The following is a 23272-nucleotide window of genomic DNA, read 5'->3' on the forward strand; positions in this document are numbered from 1 at the left end:
TTTTACCCCCACCCCCCTTTCTTTCTGTTGCCAGTCAACTAACTGTCTGTAAGAATCAGATTGAAAACCAGAAGATCTTTTCTAAGATATTAAGATCTGTGGCTGATCTCAATTGTTCATTTAGGTATATTGCGTATGTGCTATACATCAAATTGTTTAATAACCATACTAATATGCTTTTTTCCCTAATTATAATAAAATTAAAATACCGTGTTGAGGGAACATGACTATTTTTCCACATCTTCATGTTTTATCTATTGTTCACACTTGATAAAGAGAAATGATGTCAACATAAATCAGCATTTGCAACCCAATTTACATACGTAATATAACATTTCTGAGATATTCAATGAGAAAACAATGTAGGGCAGGACATTGTAGGGCAATGACAAGTATTTTAAAATGGATACATTTAAATGAGTAACATCTTAGAAAAAAAAATAGAAATTCAAAGAGTTTATTACTTTGCTGTACAAGTTTGATTCTGTCACGTCTTTACAAACATTTATCCACAATCGTGCTACTTTATTTCAAAACCTGCTGAAAATGCAGAGGGATGAATGTACCACACAAATGACAAAATGAAACTTGATAAAGCTGTTAAACCTTTGGTGAAGAGGAAGAACATACAGCAGCACATTCAAATCAAACATGAAAAATATTCATCCAAGTTGCAACTTCAGAAATTACAGAGATGGAGGAATTTGTCTTTTCATTAAATTATCTTTCATTGTTCAAGCCCGAAATGGAGAGGCATAAATAACAATCTACCATCATTTACAACTCTTTCTGATGCATTAAAATTCATTAAAGGAATATTCCGGGTTCAATACAAGTTAAGCTCATTCGACAGAATTTGTGGCATAATGTTGATTACCACAAAAATTCATTCATTCTTTTTACATACAATGAAAGTGAATGGTGACTGAGGCTGTCAGTCCCTAATATTCTGCCTAATATCTCTATATTTGTTCAACAGAGGAAAGTAAGTCATATGGGTTTGGAACAAAACATGTGGGTGAGTAAATGATGGCAGAATTTACATTTTTGGCCGAACTGTACTTTTAAGCCAACAGAAACAATTTCAAAGGAGACAAATGAAGAAAATAGTAAACATGTTACAGTATTATCCCGAAAAGTACTACAGTTTGTCTTTGCTTTGTTACCAGGGGACCAGTGATGTATCACGTTCACATTTAAGGCAAAATGTAGTTGAGAATACTGAAAAAAATCAGGTGTATTTACTGGACTGTGATGATAAATGATAACAGATTTTAATTGCGTGTTTGAATTTTCTGCTGAGATTACAAAACAGTGCTGCTCAAAGTGAAAATACTATACTTTATATCGAACTCAGAATTTTAATTTAGCTGCACTGTTAAAAGTCACAGTGGCCTGCTGTTATACAATCAGCAAAGACAAGGTCAATAATGTTTTATTTGATTCTTCAATAAGAATTATTCTGCTCTATCAGCACTTTAAATGGTACATAGTGGTATATAATATTGAGCAAAATATTTTGTCACTCAGAAAAGGGGGTGCAGAGAAACCATAAGCTTTAGTCTGAACCGAATCTTCTAATTTTGCTTGATACAAAATTGTATTTCATATGTGCTGTCGTTGATTTTCAAATTTCAAGAGAACCTGTGAGCCTCTTCCTTTGATGATCACTTTAAGCACTAATGTAACTACACAGTTTAAAAAATTTAACATTTTGGTGGAGAAATCACCCCAGAAATTCTCACACACACACACACACACACACACACACACACAAACACACACACTCTTTGTACACAGAGATAAAGTCTATAAAAGTGCCTTTTTGTGCTTCCAAATTCATCCGAACAGTTCAAGGGTCTGCACAGCTCATAATGAAACTTTTTTGTTTTTGCTACATTTAAGGGTCGTTGTCAAAACTGTACTCACTGGAAATCCATCATAAATCTCCATTCACTGTGGGCTAGAATGAGAAATATCAAAGCATATGACCAAACAAGTCAAATACAAACTTACATGTATAATTTGCATCAGATTTCAAATGATGCATTTGAGAAATTTCTTTTCATTTTCAGCAAAAGTGCTGCACAAATTTTAAAAACACATCTGGTTTTCCAACATTTAACGTATTACTAAAAATTCTGATATCACGCTAAGTTTAAACCAATCACAGTCTGAATCTGTGCCTATTAAATGGCTAGAATACTTAAAAAAAAATTATTCTAAGGACAAATGAAGAACCCCCTGAAAAGAATATTATGATAATTTTGGTAACAAAGGGTAACACAAATACAACCATCTTATTTCAAAACACTGAGGCATTAAGATGGGAGTTAGGAGTCAGAAGTGTCCTCTAAAAATCTCTTGATAGCCAGTAAAAAAGAAGAAAGTGTAAGTTTTCAAAATGACATGCAATGAAGTGCATTAAAAAACGATATGCAATATGTTGCATATCACTGTTTGGCCAAGTGATAATGACATATGTGCCCATGGTGGCTGACTACATAGGTTGTCCAAAGCTGTATCTACACAGAGTTCATGTCCATTTGGTGCTGAGTTGGATTTTATAAAGTCAGATGAAAATTTCTACTTCCAACATTGATCATGATCAATAAATAAAACTTGTTCTTTCAAGAGGAATGTTCTCTGTATCCATTGTTAGTCAAGACCCACTCCTGTTGACGTAATCATGGAGTGCCTTCACAGTCCCATATTGTCACAAGGAATGGAGTAATTTTTAAAAAAGTCTTGTCAGATATAAAAGAAAGTATAAGTTGTAGGTTATTTCAGATTTTACAGAGCTCCACATAAGGCCAACCTTGGTTAAAAAAAATGTAAAAAAAAGTATACTCAAATGTAATTTTCATGGTTCAGATGCTGGTATTTCTTTCACAAAAACCCACGAACATACCTAGTAATTGCTACATCTTCTTAGGCACTAAATTAACTCTCCTAGTTGCACAGTTGAAAATATAATTTGAGTGGATCAACAAACATATAGAAATGATTTTTATAAGTATTACAGATATTTGTTCCATAGAATGGAATTATCAGGTTTGGGGCCTGGCGGCAATGTCTACACACCGTCCAACAGAGGGTACTCAAGGAATCGCATGGAAAAAGCAATGAGACCTCTGATTGGTCTACCTCATGCTACTGTTGAAACTGGAATTGTTGCTACTGCAGCTTTCCTCGTAAGTGGGAGGCGGCTCTGAAATTTAGAGGAAAAACATAACAAAATGAATATAATTTTTGTGAAACATGCAATTTATGCACTATTTGCTTCACCTATTTGATAACTGCTAAAATACAGTAGTTATTGTTTTCAAAAAGGGTTCTCAAACACTCCCCCTGTCTTCCATTAGTCATCCAAACAGATAGTAAAAAACGTAATTACTTATATTGGAACATACTTTTTTGCTAACAGTGAAACAAAACAATATATGGAATTTTACAGTACAGTATTTTTTTATAAGTAAAAACTATGATTTATCTTATAATTAACAGTCAAAGTATGTTTAACAAGACAATACATGTAATTTTAAAATAAATCATTGTTAAAATTACTGTGAAAAACAAGATGTATCTGCTTGACACACCGCATTTGATTATGGTATTTGTTATTGAAATGTTTACATTTATACAAATTTTTAAAATCAGTTATGTACTGATGGACTGTAAGGGGTTTTATGTTACATTTTATGTGGTTAAGTTAATATTCATTGCATTAATTTAGTGTGAGTGACACTGAGCACTGTCTATTCGTAATTATTGGGCTTTGCCTTTGAAAGGGCCTCTTGATAAAAACTTGGTGGTTAACAGTACATTTAAAAGTGCAAAGCAGATTTTTGCAGTTCCATTTGGTTAGTATAATAACATTATATAATTTAATGATATACACTATACGGAAGTGAACTGTAAAATTTGTATACAGTGTAGATCACCCACCATGTGGATATTCCCAGGTGCTATATTCAGGTGGCAGGATCAGAGGACAGGAAGTGGGCACTGGGGTTGCATTAGTCTCGGTGAAGAAAGGTATGGTGGCTCCTGTGGACACACAGAACAGAGGCGCAGAGCTGTCTGAGGACTGCGCGAGATGCTGACTCAGTGGTGGTACTGGACCAGACGCATGACCGAATGCACTAGGAGACATGGAGAGAGTCACGCCGGACGGGTCCTGCTGAGAATGACTCTTGGTGGAGATCTCCTCGCTGGCTACCCCTCCGGCCCCTAGCTCACCCTCCAGGGCCTCCTCAACAGGAGGGGCACTGGGGACCGCAGGGCTGAGGCTTGGCATGGCAGGCATCGGAGCACCAGGAGCGATGGAGTGTGGGGGTGGAATGGAGGGAGTCAAGTTTACAGCTATGTTCCCAATGTAGATGGGTAACGTGACAACAGCCTCAGGAGATTTTAGTGACACCTGTAAGAAGGGAAACAGACAGAGTGTCGGCACAAAGTACATGCATGAAAAGGAACTCACTGGCAATATCTTTTTATATAAAACATCAATTGAAATACTTAAATTGTGGTATTTAAATGTTCCTTAACCCATTTTGGCCAGGTGGGAATGCCTGATTTTATACGCTTTTTTATTGTCTTTTACCAGCAGTTTTTTATTTCTTTATTTAAATTCAAATGTATAAAAGAACACATTATACATAGGAAATTGCACAAATGTGCAAAGCATTAAATCTCAACAGTCCTTTTTAGAACCAAATTCAGATCTTTTAAAAGCAGACAAAAAAATGAAAAAATATAAAATATTTCTTTTGGTGTATCACAGTTCTTTTTGGTAAAGGGAAATCCAAGATGCGTTGTAAATCACCCACCACAGTTACCAAAAGGACCCGAGCTGAGGACCCGAGTTATCAAAAGGATCTGTGCTGAGGACCCGAGACTCTACCTTCAGAGCAGGCGACAAGGCGGCCCTAAGAACAGTGAGGGCCAAATTGTCCCGGGCCATCAGAGAGGCAAACCGCACACAGTCACTTCCAGGACAGCAGTGACACACGGTGCATGTGGCAGGGCATCCAGGCCATCACCAACTACAGAACAACATCAGTTGCCTGTGACAAAGATGCCTCCATTCCAGATGTGCTGAACGACTTCTACGCTCGGTTTGAAGTGCAGAACAACGTGGTGGCGAGGAAGACCACCCCTCCTCCCAACGACCAGCTGCTCTGTCTTACCATGGCTGATGTGAGGAAAACTCTACGTAGAGTGCTCAGAGGATGTGCAGACCAGCTGACAGATGTTCTTACCGACATCTTCAACATCTCTCTTAGCAGCGCCGTCGTTCCAACATGCTTCAAGGCCACCATCATCGTCCCCATGCCAAAGAAGTCTTCAGTGTCCTGCCTCAACAACTACCATCCCGTCACACTCACACCCATCATCATGAAGTGCTTCGAGAGGCTCATCATGAGGCACATTAAGACCCAGCTGCCCCTCTCACTAGACCCACTGCAGTTTGCGTATCGTCCAAACCGTTCAACAGACGATACCATCGCCACCACCCTCCATCTGGCCCTCACCCATCTAGATAAAAAGGACTCATACTTTCGAATGCTGTTCATAGACTTCAGCTCAATAATTGGAAGCACCTGATTGGAAAGCTGAACCTGCTAGGCCTGGACACTTCCCTCTGCAACTGGAGCGTGGACTTCCTGACTGGCAGACCTCAGTCAGTCCGAATCGGGAACAGCATCTCCACCACCACCACCACACTGAGCACTGGGGCCCCACAGGACTGTGTGCTCAGTCCACTGCTGTTCACTCTGCTGACTCACGACTGTGCAGCAATGCACAGCTCGAATCACATCATCAAGTTCGCCAATGACATGACCGTGGTGGGTCTCATAAGCAAGAACGAGGAGTCAGCATACAGAGAGGAGGTGCAGCGACTAACAGACTGGTGTAGAGCCAACAACCTGTCTCTGAATGTGGACAAAACAAAAGAGATGGTTGTTGACTTTAGGGGAGTAGAGAGTGACCACTCTCCGCTGAACATCGATGGCTCCTCTGTGGAGATCGTCAAGAGCACCAAATTCCTTGGTGTTCACCTGGCGGAGAACCTCACCTGGTCCCTCAACACCAGCTCTATTACCAAGAAAGCCCAGCAGCGTCTCTGTTTCTTCGAAGGCTGAGGAAAGCACATCTCCCACCCCCCATCCTCACTACATTCTATAGAGGGACTATTGAGAGCATCCTGAGCAGCTGCATCACTGCCTGGTTTGGGACTTGCACCGTTTCGGTCCGCAAAGCCCTGCAGAGGATAGTGAGGACAGCTGAGAATATCATCAGGGAATATCCATCAAAGACATTTACAAAAAACACTGCATCCACAAAGCAACCAGCATTGTGGATGACCCCACACACCCCTCACACAAACTTTTCACCCTCTTGCCATCTGGCAAGAGGTACCGAAGCATTCGGGCTGTCACAGCCAGACTATGTAACAGCTTCTTCCCCCAAGTCATCAGACTCCTCAATACTCAGAGACTGGTTTGACACACACACACACACACACATGTCCTGAGTTGCACTTTAATTTTGTCACTTTATAACTGGCTGCTACCTCAATAACTGTTATGTGCATAGAACACTCATCTCATAGTATGTTATGTTTTCATTTGGCATTTTTAGAAACTGTCATCTTTTGCACTAATGTGTACTGGTCGGCTGTTTTGTTTCGCTGTGTACTGTACTAACTGTATATGGTTGAAACGACAATAAAAACCACTTGACTTGACTTGAAAAAGTTACTATGATTGGCCTGGTGGAGGGTTTTAAGCAGGGACTAAAAACTAATTGTTTTTCATTTTGGTTCGTTCTGAGCAAAACTTCCGTTCCGAAGCCTCCTTTCCAAAAGGTTACCAGTTAGAAATAAATAAAGAACAGTTAATAACATTCTTTTTAAAGTTACAGTACTCTGCATTAAGGGGTGGGTGAAAAACCTATTGTGGTGTTGCCAGATCTCACAAGAGAAACAAGCGACTTGGTCTGAAAAAACAAGCCCAAAATAAGCCACTTGCCTCACCAAAATATTTGTAAATAATTTTTTCGTGTGTGGTGGATTTAGCAACATAGAAATCATAACAGTTATGTATATTTTGTTTACAGATCTGCTTCTCAGTCAAAACTCAGCAGCATCAAATCTGTATTAATGCATCATATCTAACAATATTTCAGTGAAGACTTAGAAACAACTGAGAAATTAACTTTTTACATCTGATAATGTTTTCCTTGTACCTGGATTAGCTGTGCAGTGATTTGATGTACAGGTGAAGTCAGAAGTTTACATACACTTAGGTTGAAGTCATTAAAACAAATTTTTTAACCACTCCACAGATTTAATATTAGCAAACTATAGTTTTGGCAATTTGTTTGGGACATCTACTTTGTGCATGTTTACTGACAGATTCTTTAACTTTTAATTGACTATATCACAATTCACAAGCCTTTCGGGTCGCTGGCATTACATCAGAGCGACTCAATCGCTAACTGTTTTTAAATCCTCTCTTAAAACATTTAAAACACTGTGAGTTTTTTTTTTTTTTGGTCATGAATGTGTGGTTTGTCCTTGTTCCTTACTTTGTGTACTGTTCAGCACTTTGGTCAGCCTTGTTTGCTGTTTTTAAATGTGCTATATAAATAAAAACAAACTTGAAACTTGAAACAATTCCAGTGGGTCAGAAGTTTACATACACTAAGTTAACTGTGCCTTTAAGCAGCTTGGAAAATTCCAGAAAATAATGTCAAGCCTTTAGACAATTAGCCTGTTATCTTCTGATAGGAGGTGTCCTGAATTGGAAGTGTATTTTAAGTTTATTTAAGTTTCTCATTAAAATATTATTTATATTGTCAAGCCGGTTCTCGCCTCCTTTCCATTGAACACGTTACACTGGTGCCGAAACCCGGAAAGGAGGTGGTGAGAACCGGCTTGACAATATAAATAATATTTTAATGAGAAACTTAAAAAGACAAGCACACATGACGGACATGCCCGTAAACGATCTCTCTCTCTCCCGCACAATCCTCCGCAGTTGGCCTTTATCCCTCTCGGAGGCTTGATTAGCCTGATAAGGGACCGGGTGTGTAGTATCACGACACGGCCCTCCGCCCTGCCACACAGTGCCTCTTTGCTTGACATCATGGAAAATCAAAAGAAATCAGCCAAGACCTCAAAAAATCATACCACTCAGGAAGGAGATGCATTCTGTCTCCTAGACAGGAATGTAGTTTGGGGCGAAAAGTGCAAATCATTCCCAGAACAACAGCAAAGGAATTTGTGAAAATGCTGGAGAAAACAGGTAGACTAGTATCTATATCCACAGTAAAACGAGTCCTATATCGACTCAGCAATGAAGAACCTACTGCTCCTAAACAGTATGGTTCCTAAAGAAATGTCCTCTGGTCTAATGAAACAAAAACTTAACTGTTTGGACATAATGACCATGGTTATGTTTGGAGGAAAAAGGGTGAGGCTTGCAAGCCGAAGACCACCATCCCAACCATGAAGCATGGGGGTGGCAGCATCATGTTGTGGGGGTGCTTTGCTGCAGGAGGGACTGGTCCACTTCACCAAATAAATGGCATCATGAGGAAGGAAAATGATGTGGATATATTGACGCAACATCTCAAGACATCAGCCAGGAAGTTAAAGCTTGGTCGCAAATATGTCTTCCAATGGACAATGACCCCAAGTATAACTCCAAAGTTGTGGAAAAATGGCTTAAAGACAAAAAAGTCAAGGTGTTGGAGTGGACATCACAAAGACCTGACCTCAATCTGATAGAACATTGGGCAGAACTGAAAAAGGGTGTGCGAGGAGGCCTACAAACATGACTCAGTTACACCAGTACACCAGAGGAATGGGCCAAAATTCGAGCAACTTATTGTGAAAAGCTTGTGGAAGACTACCCAAAATGTTTGACCCAAGTTAAACACTTTAAAGGCAATGCAACCAAATAATAACAAACTGTATGTACATTTCTGATCCACTGGGAATGTGATGAAAGAAATAAAAGCTGAAATAAATCATTCTCTCTACTATTATTCTGACATGTCACATTCTTTAAATAAAGTAGTGATCCTAACTGACCTAAGACAGGGATTGGTTTCTACGATTAAATGTCAGGAATTGTGAAAATCTGAGTTTACGGTAAATGTATTTGGCTAAGGTGTATGTAAACTTCTGACTTCAACTGTACATGTAGTAATTATACATAGTTGTTAAAAAGGTCTTCATTCACAGAATGCGATCTTCTGTGATATTCACAACGGACGATGAGGCAAAGAAATGTGTGATGCAGCAGTTTCCTTCAGGATCAAAGCACACATTTAATTTTTTCGGGCAACATGAAGTGGTGTAATTCAAAAAATATAAGTGGCTTTTACCCTTAGGCCTTTAGTTTCATGAAAGCATTAGCTCAACAAAATTAACCGGTTACCAGCATTTAAAATAAAATAAAATAAAATAAAATAAAGTTTTCACTCCAGAACAACTGAAAATCACTTTGTTCCGATTTTCGGTTACGTTCTGCAAAAAAAATATTTCCTTTTCGGTTGTCGTTTTTTTTAACTGTTTTTAGTCCCTGGTTTTAAGTTCCACCCCTGATTGAAAAGTGAAATCAAATAAATTTTAAAAAATTTAACAATTTAAAAAAAAGTTTAAATCTCTCATAAAGATTATGTGAAAATGGCAATATTTTGCAAAATTACATTACGTGGTTCATTACATGTACTGTGGCAGTTCCAAAGTGAAATGTCCAATGTGTGGGGTTAAAAGCGAGTAAAATTAAAAATGGCATTTTAAATCTCCTTACCCTAAACCTTAAAGGAATATTCCAGGTTCAGTACAGGTTTAACTCAATCTACAACATTTGTGGCATAATGTTCATTACCACACACACAAAAAAATGGCCTCGTCCCTTCTATTGAAAAAAGCAAAAATTTATGTTACAGTGAGGCACTTACAATGGAAGTAAATGGCGCACATTTTTGGAGGGTTTAAAAGGCAGAAATGTGAAGCTTTATATTTTATAAAAGCACTTACATTAATTCTTCTGTTAAAACTCATGTTTTATTTCAGCTGTAAAGTTGTTTAAATCGTTGTTTTTACAGTCTTATTAGTGTTTGTTGACATTACATTGTCATGGCAACAAAGTTGTAAAAAATGGCTTCAACTTTAGACAGAAAAGGTTAGTGAGTTTTATCAAACTAAAACCATTTTAACATGCATATTATTTATGTCTTATGACTATATCTTTGAAACAGTGAGTATTTTAATGTTTACAGATTAGCCCCAGTCTCTTCCACAGTAAGTGCCTCACTATAACACAGTTTTTGTTTTTTTTAAAGAAAAAGGAGGGGCAAATCAAAATGATTTTTGTGGTAATCTGTATTATGCCACAAATGCTGTTGATTATGATTAACAGAAGCAACCATGTCCTTCTGTGGTGCTTCCAAAACCCTTTTGGCTCACGTTCAACTTGTTTGCTCTTCTGGACTCAAACTCCTGGTCCGTTGCATTGCAAGTGCAACTGCGCAGCTTGATCACACTTGAATAATCATGTAAATAAAGTTGGTTATGTAATGCAATATACTATATACTATAGTAAAAGTGTGTTGATGTCTTAAGATGGCATTGTGTGAGGAATAGGGCAAAAAGGTTTGTGTGAAGCTAAATAAAAGTAATTGTTCTAGTGTTCATTTTGCAAGGAAACTGCTGTGATATGTAGAACAGGCCACTAAAATAATTGTGCAAAAATCTTCTTAAAGGTGCAGTCAGTAATTTTTTTTTAATGTGTTTTGAATGGACTTACACTGACCCCTAGTGGTGTGGATGCAGCATTATCGATGCCATTTTAACAAATTCACTATTCACAGTCAGCCATGATTAATTTAATCCATGAGTTAAAGTGTTCAACAACAGGGCCATTACTGAGATTAAGCAAGAAATATTCGGTGGGTCATGTGATTCTAACATGGCAGCCCCCATGAGGGGACCCTCTCCATGCAGAATAAAACATGATCTATAAGCTTACTGATTTGACTGGAATTTTCATCTCATGTGAGTGCTCATTATTTTATAATTTTTTTTAGGAGTAAAACTTTATTTAATGAGGAATAAAATTATAAACTTCATCCATGTTGTAATTCAGCATATATTTTTACTCTGTGTTGTCTTCATCAAGTTGCAAAAAATAAAGCTCTAAAGTTTCATTTGTTCCCCATATCGAGACCCATACCTGTATAAAATACTCGGTGTCTATGAGGCTGCAGCCAGTGAGGCCTGACTGAGGAAGAGGAGGGACGATGATCTGTTCTCTCCACTCTGCATGTTTGCCTGCCTTCACCCTGGCTCCCTCGACCTCCGCTATGGGCCGTAGGTCAAACACTGACCGCTTTGTCTTATACGTCACTCTCTGATGAGAAGTAAAGTGCAAGATGTTTAATCACCTGATTCATTTTCATAAATTTAATTATTTAAAAATAGAGGTCAGCAGATGTACTTCATTTACTGTGCACTCGCCTGTATAAGGCTTGCCATCACACAGCCAGTGTCTTTACCAGACCTGTTGTGGATCTCAGTAGTCAGTTTGATGACCTGACCAGGAGTGTATCCTCTAAGATCACTGTAAGCCCTCAGCATGAGTGTGCCTGATTTGACCAGGAGGTAGGTAAACTTTTTGGTTGTCACAGCACAGCTGGGTTTCTGGGGAAAGAAGGGATGTTATTAACAATTGGCAGTAAAATCACAATTATATATTGCCACTGAAAAATATTTATAATTCATAAAAAATGTACCAATATACAAGATTTGTTAGTTTACTTTTATGCATTTGGTAAGCACTTTTACCCAAAGCAACTTTTAGTGGATTCAAGGTATACATTTTATCAGTCCCCGCACTCCCTGAGAATCGAACCCATGACCTTGGCATTGTTGGTGTGGTCCTTTACCAGTTGAGCTACACTTTGCATAGCCAGACAATAAATGATGGTAGATTCTCACCTCTATATCTGGCAACTCATTGAGGTTGAGTACACTGAGCAGGTAGAAGGGTCGCTGTGTCTTGTAGTCCTTTGAGAAACGTGGCGTGTCAATAATAGCCCTAATTTTGTACAGAATTTTCCCAAATGGGCCTTCAAACGAGGTTGGAACAGATGCTGAAAAAGATATAAATTAAGAAGAGTAAATAATTTTTGCATAACTGGAAAATTACTCAAGGACCATAATTTCAGATAGCACAGTATTAGGCCCCACAAAAATAATAATGCTGCATTAACCCTTAAACGCATACCTCGGGTTTTAAGTGACCCGAGATCTCATTCCATCCCCTGTACCTCATAAATGTTTTCATCCATTGCCAAAGTTGCACAATTAATTTTTTTTTATAATGCCTTAAAGGTGCTGTAAGTGATTTTAGCATTCTGAAGCTTTCACGCGACTCTCTCTTTCCTAGCGTTTGTCCCACGTAGGTGCAGGGTCCACTTCGTGATAGTCCACATATATATATTTTATTTGGCACAAGTTTTTACACCGGATGCCCTTCCTGATGCAGCCCCCAGGGACTCTCACTCACACACCTACGGGCAATTTAGAGTCTCCGATTCACTTAACCTGCATGTTTTTGGACTTGTGGGGGAAACCGGAACACCCAGAGGAAACCCACACAAACACGGGGAGAACATGCAAACTCCACACAGAAAGACCCTAGTTGAGGACCTTCTTGCTGTGAGATGACAGTGCTGCCCTTGAAGCTTTCACGTTTCTAAGCCGTTGAATTAGTCACACACTCTCATTCCAAAACCCTACCCTCCAAAGACGATTTTGGGATCAAAACTGAGTAAAAGACCAGAATTATTTGTACCCGTGGCTGTCAAATTCAACAGTGGCACAATAACGTCCTAAAATGACAAACATTATGAATCATAGCCTAAATGATCCGCTTCAGATACAACACTATGAGAACAAGCAAAATGATTGACAGGTGAAATGCTCCAATATAAGAAAAATAAAACATAAATATATTAAAATCAAAATAGGTTTTATTCTATTATGTTCTGATTGTCTTTGAAAACTTTTTGACAATTTTAAATTATCTGGCCATTTTGTAGACCCATTTGGGTGGGTGGGTGGATGGATGGATGGAAGTGACGGGTCTCTAAAGACCCGAATATGATAGTGTTTGGTGCATGCATTTAAGGATTAAAAGCATCAGCACATGTTGAAAAATTCAACACAAACAACCCCCAAATATATATATTTTTTAACACATCTCTCAGAAGCTATTAGTATTTGCATGGTATGGGAAGCCCAAATCTTTCCTGAATAAATAGACTGGAAAGTCCCTATATTGCACATATACCGTTGGCTTAACCCCCAACAGCAGTTCATACAATCTACCAGCAGGGGACGCAGGCCGCAAGAGGGCACTAATTAAGCAGGAAGAAATGGTGCGGTAAAATCTCTCATAATAGCACATGATGGGGGCATGTGTTTATGCAGGAATAGGTGGGGTCACAACAAAAAGACTTTATACAGCTGCTGTCATCTGAAAGTTAAAATGTAACTCTTCTTACTCCATCTCATCATGCTTCAAAAACACTTAGCATATTTTAACCTCCCACCTGAGTATTCTCCGCTTAAAAGCTCTGAGGTCTAAAGTGCAAAGCGTCTTCAGTTAATGGCTAACATACATTTCTCACATTGAAAATGGTATTTAAATGCTAATTGTAAAATGAAAGAGAATTACCTGGAATGAGAAACTGAAAGGGAAAGCTGTGCTCACCAGATGGCAGGGTACCTGCAATAGCAGAGAGAAATATATGTAAATTTGTCTTCTTATTTACATAACATACATGTGCTGAGCAGGAATTTTCTTACTTTTTACATTTTATTTTGGACTTACTAGCCATGATTTGTGTGTCAGTAGATGAAAATTATTAATAATAGTTACATTCTCTGTCATTTTTACGGAGCCTACATCCATATCCCGAACCACATTTACTATGCGTATAAAAGGATTGTGTCCCATTTAACAAGGATGCACAAAATAATGTAAATCCATATTTTTATTCTTCCAATTCAATGCACATACAATCCATTTACACTACCAACTTCTTAGGAATGAACTGTCTTAGTTTATTTCGCTGGTGCTTGACAGGGAACGGACTGTATAAATCTAAAAGATCTAAAAATAAATGAATATGGTGGCACAATTATATTTTTGTCTACAAAATTAATTTCAAACATTTAAGCATACACCTTCATATCAAAGGACTTTTAAGATCGCGAGAAACATTTCAGTCAAGTGTTTCAAAACTTTTGACAGGTAGTGTATATAGTAATGTTTTCCAAGTGGAACAATCCAAAAATACTTTAAACAACTGTACAACCCATTGAAGAGACTGTAAGTCTATCCCTCAGATCCTTGTTCTCATTCCCAGCAAAAATCAAAGATGGTGCTTCTGTGAATAAGGTCTATACAATAGTCTCTCCTGTGCTTTCTAACGGGGGATTTCCACAGTGTTTGGTCAAAGGTTTGCATCCACACAGAATAAAACTTTTGTAATCCACTAGAAGCATGTGCCCCTCCTGTAATTGTTTATAAAAAATTAAGTTGGCACCATTTATACACCAGTTGTTTATTAAAAGTATTAAATTTATCAGTAAGGTCACCATGTGTGTTGTCAGGTTTGACAATGTAGGGCAGCTCTCCAAATGAATGCGTGAGGGTAAGATGAATTACCATCAGCCATCATTATTGTATAAATCTGTCTTTGTTTACAAGTCAGTTTCTCAAACAGGAAAAGACCTCTTAAAGAAAATTATGGGGAGTTCACTGACCCAACCAGGATTATGAGCAGAGTAGGGATATCTACTGTCTATTTGAAAGAATTCGTTTTTATATAAATCAGACATATTAGCCTTCAAACAAACATGCATTCATTTGAGACTTGCCACCTTAGATTTCTTTTGTTTGTTCTGTTAACAACCTTTTTGGTTTAATTGCACCTGAATTATTGAATTGATTTAGTTCTTACAACACCATCATAAAATAATTACACCTATAAACTGGAGTGGATGAAGAAATCTCATTATTATGTCTAACCAGAGCTGTAAACACCAAAGAATAGATGGTCAACCAATATGGGTTTTCATTTGCTGATTCTTGCATTATTCTATTTGGAATATCTAGTTATATTTTATTTATTTATATTGAAACAATCCTGATACATATTAACCAGCCCTGTTGATATCCAAAACAAGCCTTGAGTGTTCGTGATAAGTGGAATTCATATGTTTGACCAGTCAGGTGTGAAGAGACATTACATTATCATGTCTAAAACACATAAGCCAGATTGGGCAAACGCTTCATATAGTTAACAGAGGTCAACAGATAGAGATCTCAGTAGCATTAGCAGCGGAGGTCACATGGGGTAATGTTTTACAGCTGGTCCGCTGGAGTTCTTTCATGAAATCAAACTGAATAGGAGGATGTGGAGATGATAAGGATAGCTATGATGGTCTGCTTAACTTGGCCTCCACAGGTGAGGGCACTAATTACTTTTAGAATGGAGCAAGTAGAAACAAGCACACTAAAGGGACATGATTGGGTGCAAATCTGAAGTTTGGCTCAGGGCAAAAATGGCACTGAAAGTGACAAAAAGTTATCCAGATATTTAAAATGAGGGGGCAAAAATCTTTGAATCATATATTTTTGTAAGTTGACATGTAAAATTTTCAAAATATTTTATTCTAAACCCAAGCCTGAGCTTGTGAATTATTTACAGCACCCTTTGTATTGTATGATTTTGTAGATTGTTTGGATTGAGAATTTATTTCAATTAATTTTATATTAAGAATCTAAAAATATATAATTAGATTGTATAATGTTAAACATTTAAATATGTTAAATACGCACATACACAAACACACATTATATGTTACATATTATTAAATACACAAACACATTCACATATATGTAATATTTTGTAAAATTATATATATGTGATTAAATATATATATATATATATATATGTGATTAAATATATATATATATATATATATATATATATGTGATTAAATATATATATATATATATATATATATATATATATATATATATATATATATATATGTGTGTGTGTGTATGTATGTGTATTTAACAGTATGTAAAATATTATAAAATATAATTATAGATTTTGTATATTCTTTATTTATATATATATATATATATATATATATATATATATATATATATATATATATATATATATATGTGTGTGTGTATACATATATATAGGGTGGTGGTGGTGTAGTGGTCTAAAGCACTAAACTGTTAATCAGAAGGTTGCTGGTTCGATCCCCACAGCCGCCGCCACCACTGTGTCCTTGAGCAAGGCACTTATCTCCAGGTTGCTCTGGGGGGATTGTTCCTGTAATAAGGGCTCTGTAAGTTGCTTTGGATAAAAGCGTCTGCCAAATGAATAAATGTAAATGTAAATGTAATATATATATATTTTTTTTATTTATACAAATATATATATATATATATAAAAAAAATATTTTTATATCAAAATATTTTACATTTTTCACTTCTTTAACCTAGGTGGAAAATATTGCCCCTTCATAAGAAGAAAAAAAGTTATAATTTATGAAACCGGTGCAAATGTAAACAGTTTAAGTAACTCAACAGGGGGTAGCAGTCCATTCAGAGTTCTCTATGGTGGAGGCGTCAGCCCAACTGCTGACATACCACATTACTGTTCAACCAATCATTCTCCCCTTTGCATTGCTTGGGAAGCCAAAGTGTTAACTAAAGGCTGTGTTAAACTATGTATACATAATAGATGCAATGAAGCAGAATCATACAAAGAAAGAACACCATTATATTTCCCAGAACTGCACCTTGCCAGTGTGTCAGTTTTCACATGCCTTTATTAGAACGCTATGAAATGCATCCAACTATTATATCATTAACTTCAACTTGCAGTGACCTCCCTCAGTACAACTTTCAATATCTAGAGGACTAAAAGCATCTAAATCTACCTTCACCACACTGTGCATCAGGCTTGCTGAGCTAAGAGGAGTGGAATTCAAACTCTTAATGGGCAGATAGCATTAGTTCTTGGCAGTGAGCAGATTGAGTTGTCCAGCGTCGCCCTGTATGCTCAGATGATAATGGTTACCACCCAGCACATCTGTGCCTCTGCTGATTCAGAAGGCCGAGCCACTGAAAAGTCTCCTGGAAAAGGGTCGTAAGACAAGCCTAAGCATTTAAACTAACAAGCACTCTGACGGGGAAAGACCTGTCAGGACACATACGCTAAGAGCTCACACTTTACCTCAAGGCAGAACATAATGGTTCTGTTTGACCTGAACACGGAAAGAACAAGACAGAGATACTGTAGAGAAAATTCTTGTGAAAAAGCCAAAATTCTTTGGCTTCTGCCTCTCTTTAGAGGTATACTGTCAACAGCATTCACAGACCTTTGCAGAACTGTGGATAAATGATATCGTGGATTAAAATTTGTGAGATCTGAACGCTCTAGTCTATATTCCGCTGAACTTAATTATCAGCAATTACTTGTAGAGAGATTCCAGTAGGTATGAGGGTAATCTTTGCACCACAAGCAACACAATTTGTTTGTTTTTTACTTGATTGTTAAACATTTTAAAATACTATATAAATATTTAAATAACGAAAGTCAAAAGCATATTAGCTATTCTTGATGTGGTATCGAAAATGGTATTGAGAATCGAGAAACTTAAATTGTATTGGTACTGTTTTGACATGACAACCATCAGTTTCTTAAACAATAACAGCTGCACATGATATATAACCATTATTTCTATGCATACACACACATTTTCACCAAATTTATCATTTTTGACAATTAGACAAATGAGAGGTTTCCTGATTAAAGAGATAACTCAAGTCTAACCTACTTAAAAGGATTGGCCATATCTGACACATTCAGACAGACAGGAATAAAACAAACAGAGACCCACATACTCAGAACAGGAAATCTTTCAGACACAAATGACCGAGCTACAGGTGAAACTTGAAAAATTAGAATATCGTGCAAAAGTTCATTAATTTCAGTAATTCAACTTAAAAGGTGAAACTAATATATTATATAGACTCATTACAAGCAAAGTAAGATATTTCAAGCCTTTATTTGATATAATTTTGATGATTATGGCTTACAGCTTATGAAAACCCCAAATTCAGAATCTCAGAAAATTAGAATATTGTGAAAAGGTTCAGTATTGTAGGCTCAAAGTGTCACAATCTAATCAGCTAAACACCTGCAAAGGGTTCCTGAGCCTTTAAATGGTCTCTCAGTCTGGTTCAGTTGAATTCACAATCATGGGGAAGACTGCTGACCTGACAGTTGTGCAGAAAACCATCATTGACACCCTCCACAAGGAGGGAAAGCCTCAAAAGGTAATTGCAAAAGAAATTGGATGTTCTCAAAGTGCTGTATCAAAGCACATTAATAGAAAGTTAAGTGGAAGGGAAAAGTGTGGAAGAAAAAGGTGCACAAGCAGCAGGGATGACCGTAGCCTGGAGAGGATTGTCAGGGAAAGGCCATTCAAATGTGTGGGGGAGCTTCACAAGGAGTGGACTGAGGCTGGAGTTACTGCATCAAGAGCCACCACACACAGACGGGTCCTGGACATGGGCTTCAAATGTCAAACGTCTTACCTGGGCTAAAGAAAAAAAGAACTGGTCTGTTGCTCAGTGGTCCAAAGTCCTCTTTTCTGATGAGAGCAAATTTTGCATCTCATTTGGAAACCAAGGTCCCAGAGTCTGGAGGAAGAATGGAGAGGCACACAATCCAAGATGCTTGAAGTCCAGTGTGAAGTTTCCACAGTCTGTGTTGGTTTGGGGAGCCATGTCATCGGCTGGTGTTGGTCCACTGTGCTTTATTAAGTCCAGAGTCAACGCAGCCGTCTACCGGGACATTTTAGAGCACTTCATGCTTCCTTCAGCAGACAAGCTTTATGGAGATGCTGACTTCATTTTCCAGCAGGACTTGGCACCTGCCCACACTGCCAAAAGTACCAAAACCTGGTTCAATGACCATGGTATTACTGTGCTTGATTGGCCAGCAAACTCGCCTGACCTGAACCCCATAGAGAATCTATGGGGCATTGCTAAGAGAAAGATGAGAGACATGAGACCAAACAATGCAGAAGAGCTGAAGGCCGCTATTGAAGCATCTTGGTCTTCCATAACACCTCAGCAGTGCCACAGGCTGATAGCATCCATGCCACGCCGCATTGAGGCAGTAATTAATGCAAAAGGGGCCCAAACCAAGTACTGAGTACATATGCATGATTATACTTTTCAGAGGGCCGACATTTCTGTATTTAAAATCCTTTTTTTTTATTGATTTCATGTAATATTCTAATTTTCTGAGATTCTGAATTTGAGGTTTTCATAAGCTGTAAGCCATAATCATCAAAATTATATCAAACAAAGGCTTGAAATATCTTAAGTTGCTTGTAATGAGTCTATATAATATATTAGTTTCACCTTTTAAGTTGAATTACTTAAATTAATGAACTTTTGCACGATATTCTAATTTTTCGAGTTTCACCTGTATATGAATTAAAGAAGGTACAAAGCCATTTACATTAAAGTGAGCAAGGTTTTTTTTTATTTTAGAGTGCAGCCATTGAAAGCCATGTAAAATAGTATTTCAACTTTTATTAACTGAATTACTGATCTTAAAGGGATAGTTCACCAATAATGAAATGTCATTATTTACTCATCCTCATATTGCTCCAAACCCATTTGACATTCTTTCATCTGTGGAAATCAAAAAGAGACGTTAGGCAGTATGATCAGTCTCAGTCACCATTCACTTACATTGTACGGAAAAAAAAAAACGCAATGAAAGTAAATGGTGACTGAGGCTAAAATTTTTCCTAAAATGTCCTTTTGTGTTCCAACAGAAGGGTGACTAAATTATGTCAGAATTTTCATTTTTGGATGAACAATCCCTTTAAGGAAAGCAAAAATTGAGTGAGCTGATGAATGGATGTTGACTTTACCTTTGTCGGCCACAGACAGTGTGCTGCTCAAGTATCGCTCCTCTAACATCCATGATGCATCATTCAGCTTGGAGGAGATGCCACATGACCCCACACAGTACACTTTAATGGCTACAAAAGAGTCAGAGACAAATATTATACTTCAAAATCCAGAGCATTTCTTAACATCCTTTTTTTTTTACCTTTATATTTCCTAAAATGATGTGGTGACTCTTCTATAAACTGTATATCATGTACAAACTATTTTTTAACAAGGAAGCATTAGTTCTCTTGACACAAAACCATAGATGCAATCTATCTAATTATATCTGACACACCTCATAACACATAGATCTCAGATAAGGTTATTTGCAATGTTGGAAAACTACCCTCCACACCTTCATATACTTTATTAGTGTTCTTGTAAATACGGCATGATTCAAGACAAAGAAATGGTGTAAACACAGCTCTAATAGGTCTAATGGAGGTCATTTGAGAATGACTAGTCGTCACTTTGGTTTTTCCACAATAAACAGATCTCACGTGGTCTCATATTCTTGATGAGTTTGATCAAAACATGTTGAATAAGAATGATGATTGTTTTCTTTTCTTTGAACAGCCTGTGCGATTTCTACCGATCAATGGAACAGACGTTCCGTAATTAAACGTTCACTCAGATGGAAAATCTGCCCTGTTGTCTGGTGCATCTAATAACAACAGACATCCTTATTTGCATTACAATTGCTTGATACTAAGTTCTCCACAAAGGCTTTATCAGGATGTAACAGACACATATGTAAGATGTAACCACAAAACCCAGACAGACAAATGTCAGACCTCTTAAAGCCAAAATTAAGAAAAGAATATAGAAAAATAGACAGACAGAAGTAGAAATCAAACTGATTTTACTAAAGCATTTATCAAAAATGTAGGGAAAGATCATAATGCTTATCTTTAGGTTTATAGAACATTGGATTTGCTTGAAAAAGGCACATTTCTTCATTATGGAAACTCTGCCATTTTGAACCATGAACCTTAGCTACATGTCTGATAACATTCAGGTGGAGTCTGAACCATAAATGTAATCAAAACACTGAAACGTTTCCGCTGAAAGGCATTTGTCACTGTTGAGCCACTAACAGCCTACCGAGTGTAGAACATTTACACACTTAATATTTGAACAGTCCTTTAAGCAGCCTCAGCTCAAGATTAAAGCTCAGACAAACACAAATACATTGTGTGACACTTTGCATGACCCTGACAATCAGTTTGCACAAATCTGAATTTGAGTGAAAAAAGAGAGAAAATCTGACTCTGCCATGTGACCAAATGCTGATCTGATTATGTAATGGGCCAGTGGCAGATAAAGCCCAAAGAATCCCAATTGGATTGACTCAAAACAGCAGGGCAGAGCAAACACCATCATTATGGTTTCACTCTTTGAGAGGATGAAATAAAATTCAGTGCTCTCACAAAATGGCAGGAAGCAACATTCACACAACTAAAGCTGGGCGTTATAGCTAAAAAAGGACTCATCCTGTGAGTATCTTTCAATCTGTTGATTATAACTCAGTGTATATTTTTATCTTTGCACATTCAAAATGTAAAATGCAAGAACTAAAATCTAATAAAAAAAATAATCAAGGCAAGTTTTCCACACTGTTTTTCACTAAACGAAAATATGGAAGAATATGTAATAATTTAAACAGTATAACATTATTATAAACAGCACTGTGTACCTACATATATTTTTACTAAAACACTTTAATATATGAGAAAATGCCACGCTACTACTTATGTGAACAATCTTGATTGAAGATGCAAACGAATCATTGAATCAGAAATTTTAATTGAATAATTGGAACAGTATGAACTGATTCACAGAAATGAATCAAACTTACAGTACCAACTCTAAAACCATGTTTTAGATACAATAGAAACGATATGATAGGTGTGAGAGAGAAGCCGACCAATATTTAAGTCCTTTTTTACTGTAAGTTTTCCTCCCTGCCCAGTAGGTGGCGCTATGCACAAAGAATGCGAATCAACAAAAACAAAGAAGGAATGAGGAAGTGAACGTTAAAGTGGAGATTTGTAGTAACAAATAACTGTTTCTCACAGACACCTATCATATTGCTTCAGAAGATATGGATTTAACCACTGGAGCAGTATGGATTACATTTATGCTGCCTTTATGTGCTTTTTGAGCCTTCAGAGTTCTGGCCACCATTCACTTGCATTGTATGGACCTACAGAGCTGAAATATTTTTCAAAAATATGGGATGGCATGAGGGTGAGTAAATGATGAGATCATTTTCATAATTGGGTGAACTATTCCTTTAAAAATAAATGTACAAATGCAGTGACACTTTTTAGTATGCAAGTCAATGAGTCAAATAGGGATGAGAAAGGCCCAGGTACATCCATCATGAAAATGGAGGACCATTTTTGAACACCGTAGAAGACTTTCAGCATCAAACCTTTTAAGATGAAAAGCAGAGGGTACAGGGCATCACTTTCACTGAAAAAGACCACCAGTTTCATTTTTAGGTGTTTGGAGCAGGCGTAACACACAGGCAGGGATTTTCAAGTATGTTGAGTGCCCGCTGGCCATTCACAAAGCATTGGTGGCAAATGGCAGCACATCTCTGTTCCAAGCAGGTGCCCTCCTTGGTAAACTGGCATGAGAGCCCTTACATCTCTAGCACAAGCAAAACAATGAAATCCAAAAGAGTGACAGTCCACAGAGTCTCAGACAATTCATGAACGAATTAATTGGCATTAAACCACCAGTGCCATCTGCTCTGTGCAATCTGGACGCATCTACTGACGTGCAGAAATGTTATGCTGCTGACCATATTCTATCACTATATCTATACTAAAAACATAGTAGACCCTAAAACCGTTTATTACACAGCTCTTTGGAATACTTGATTCTGATTAGTCAGTTATGGCATTCTGAGGTCAAATTTTTAAGTATAATGACCAATAAACTGTTTATTTCACAGTTGTACCAGACAACCAATTTCCTACATATACTTGTGCTAGTTTCATGACTATCGTATCAGTCCACGCTCTCTTTCTTCTCACATAATAAAAGAATGTCAACTTGAATCAATATTTTATGTCCATTTATTTATTTATTTTGTAAGTAGCTGTATAATAAGTGGGACATCTTATGTTTATTCTGGGTTTATTTTGCAATATAACAAT

At 37.3% G+C, this 23272-nt stretch overlaps 1 protein-coding gene across 1 annotated transcript in view; it reads right to left on the reverse strand.

The window, feature by feature from the left end:
* Nucleotides 1-238: 238 nt before the first annotated feature.
* arrdc1b (arrestin domain containing 1b) overlaps nt 239-23272 on the reverse strand; it is a 57249-nt gene continuing 34215 nt past the window's right edge. Inside the window, exons 2-8 of the mRNA XM_052103913.1 lie at nt 20081-20191; nt 13764-13814; nt 12020-12174; nt 11540-11722; nt 11256-11432; nt 3949-4423; nt 239-3211 (exon numbers count right to left, since the gene is read on the reverse strand). Of these exons, the coding sequence (XP_051959873.1) occupies nt 3144-3211; nt 3949-4423; nt 11256-11432; nt 11540-11722; nt 12020-12174; nt 13764-13814; nt 20081-20191 (1220 nt within the window). The 3' untranslated portion in view covers nt 239-3143. The remainder of the gene's footprint in view (nt 3212-3948; nt 4424-11255; nt 11433-11539; nt 11723-12019; nt 12175-13763; nt 13815-20080; nt 20192-23272) is intronic.

The sequence above is a fragment of the Xyrauchen texanus genome, chromosome 34, assembly GCF_025860055.1.
Source record: "Xyrauchen texanus isolate HMW12.3.18 chromosome 34, RBS_HiC_50CHRs, whole genome shotgun sequence".
NCBI lineage: Eukaryota > Metazoa > Chordata > Actinopteri > Cypriniformes > Catostomidae > Xyrauchen > Xyrauchen texanus.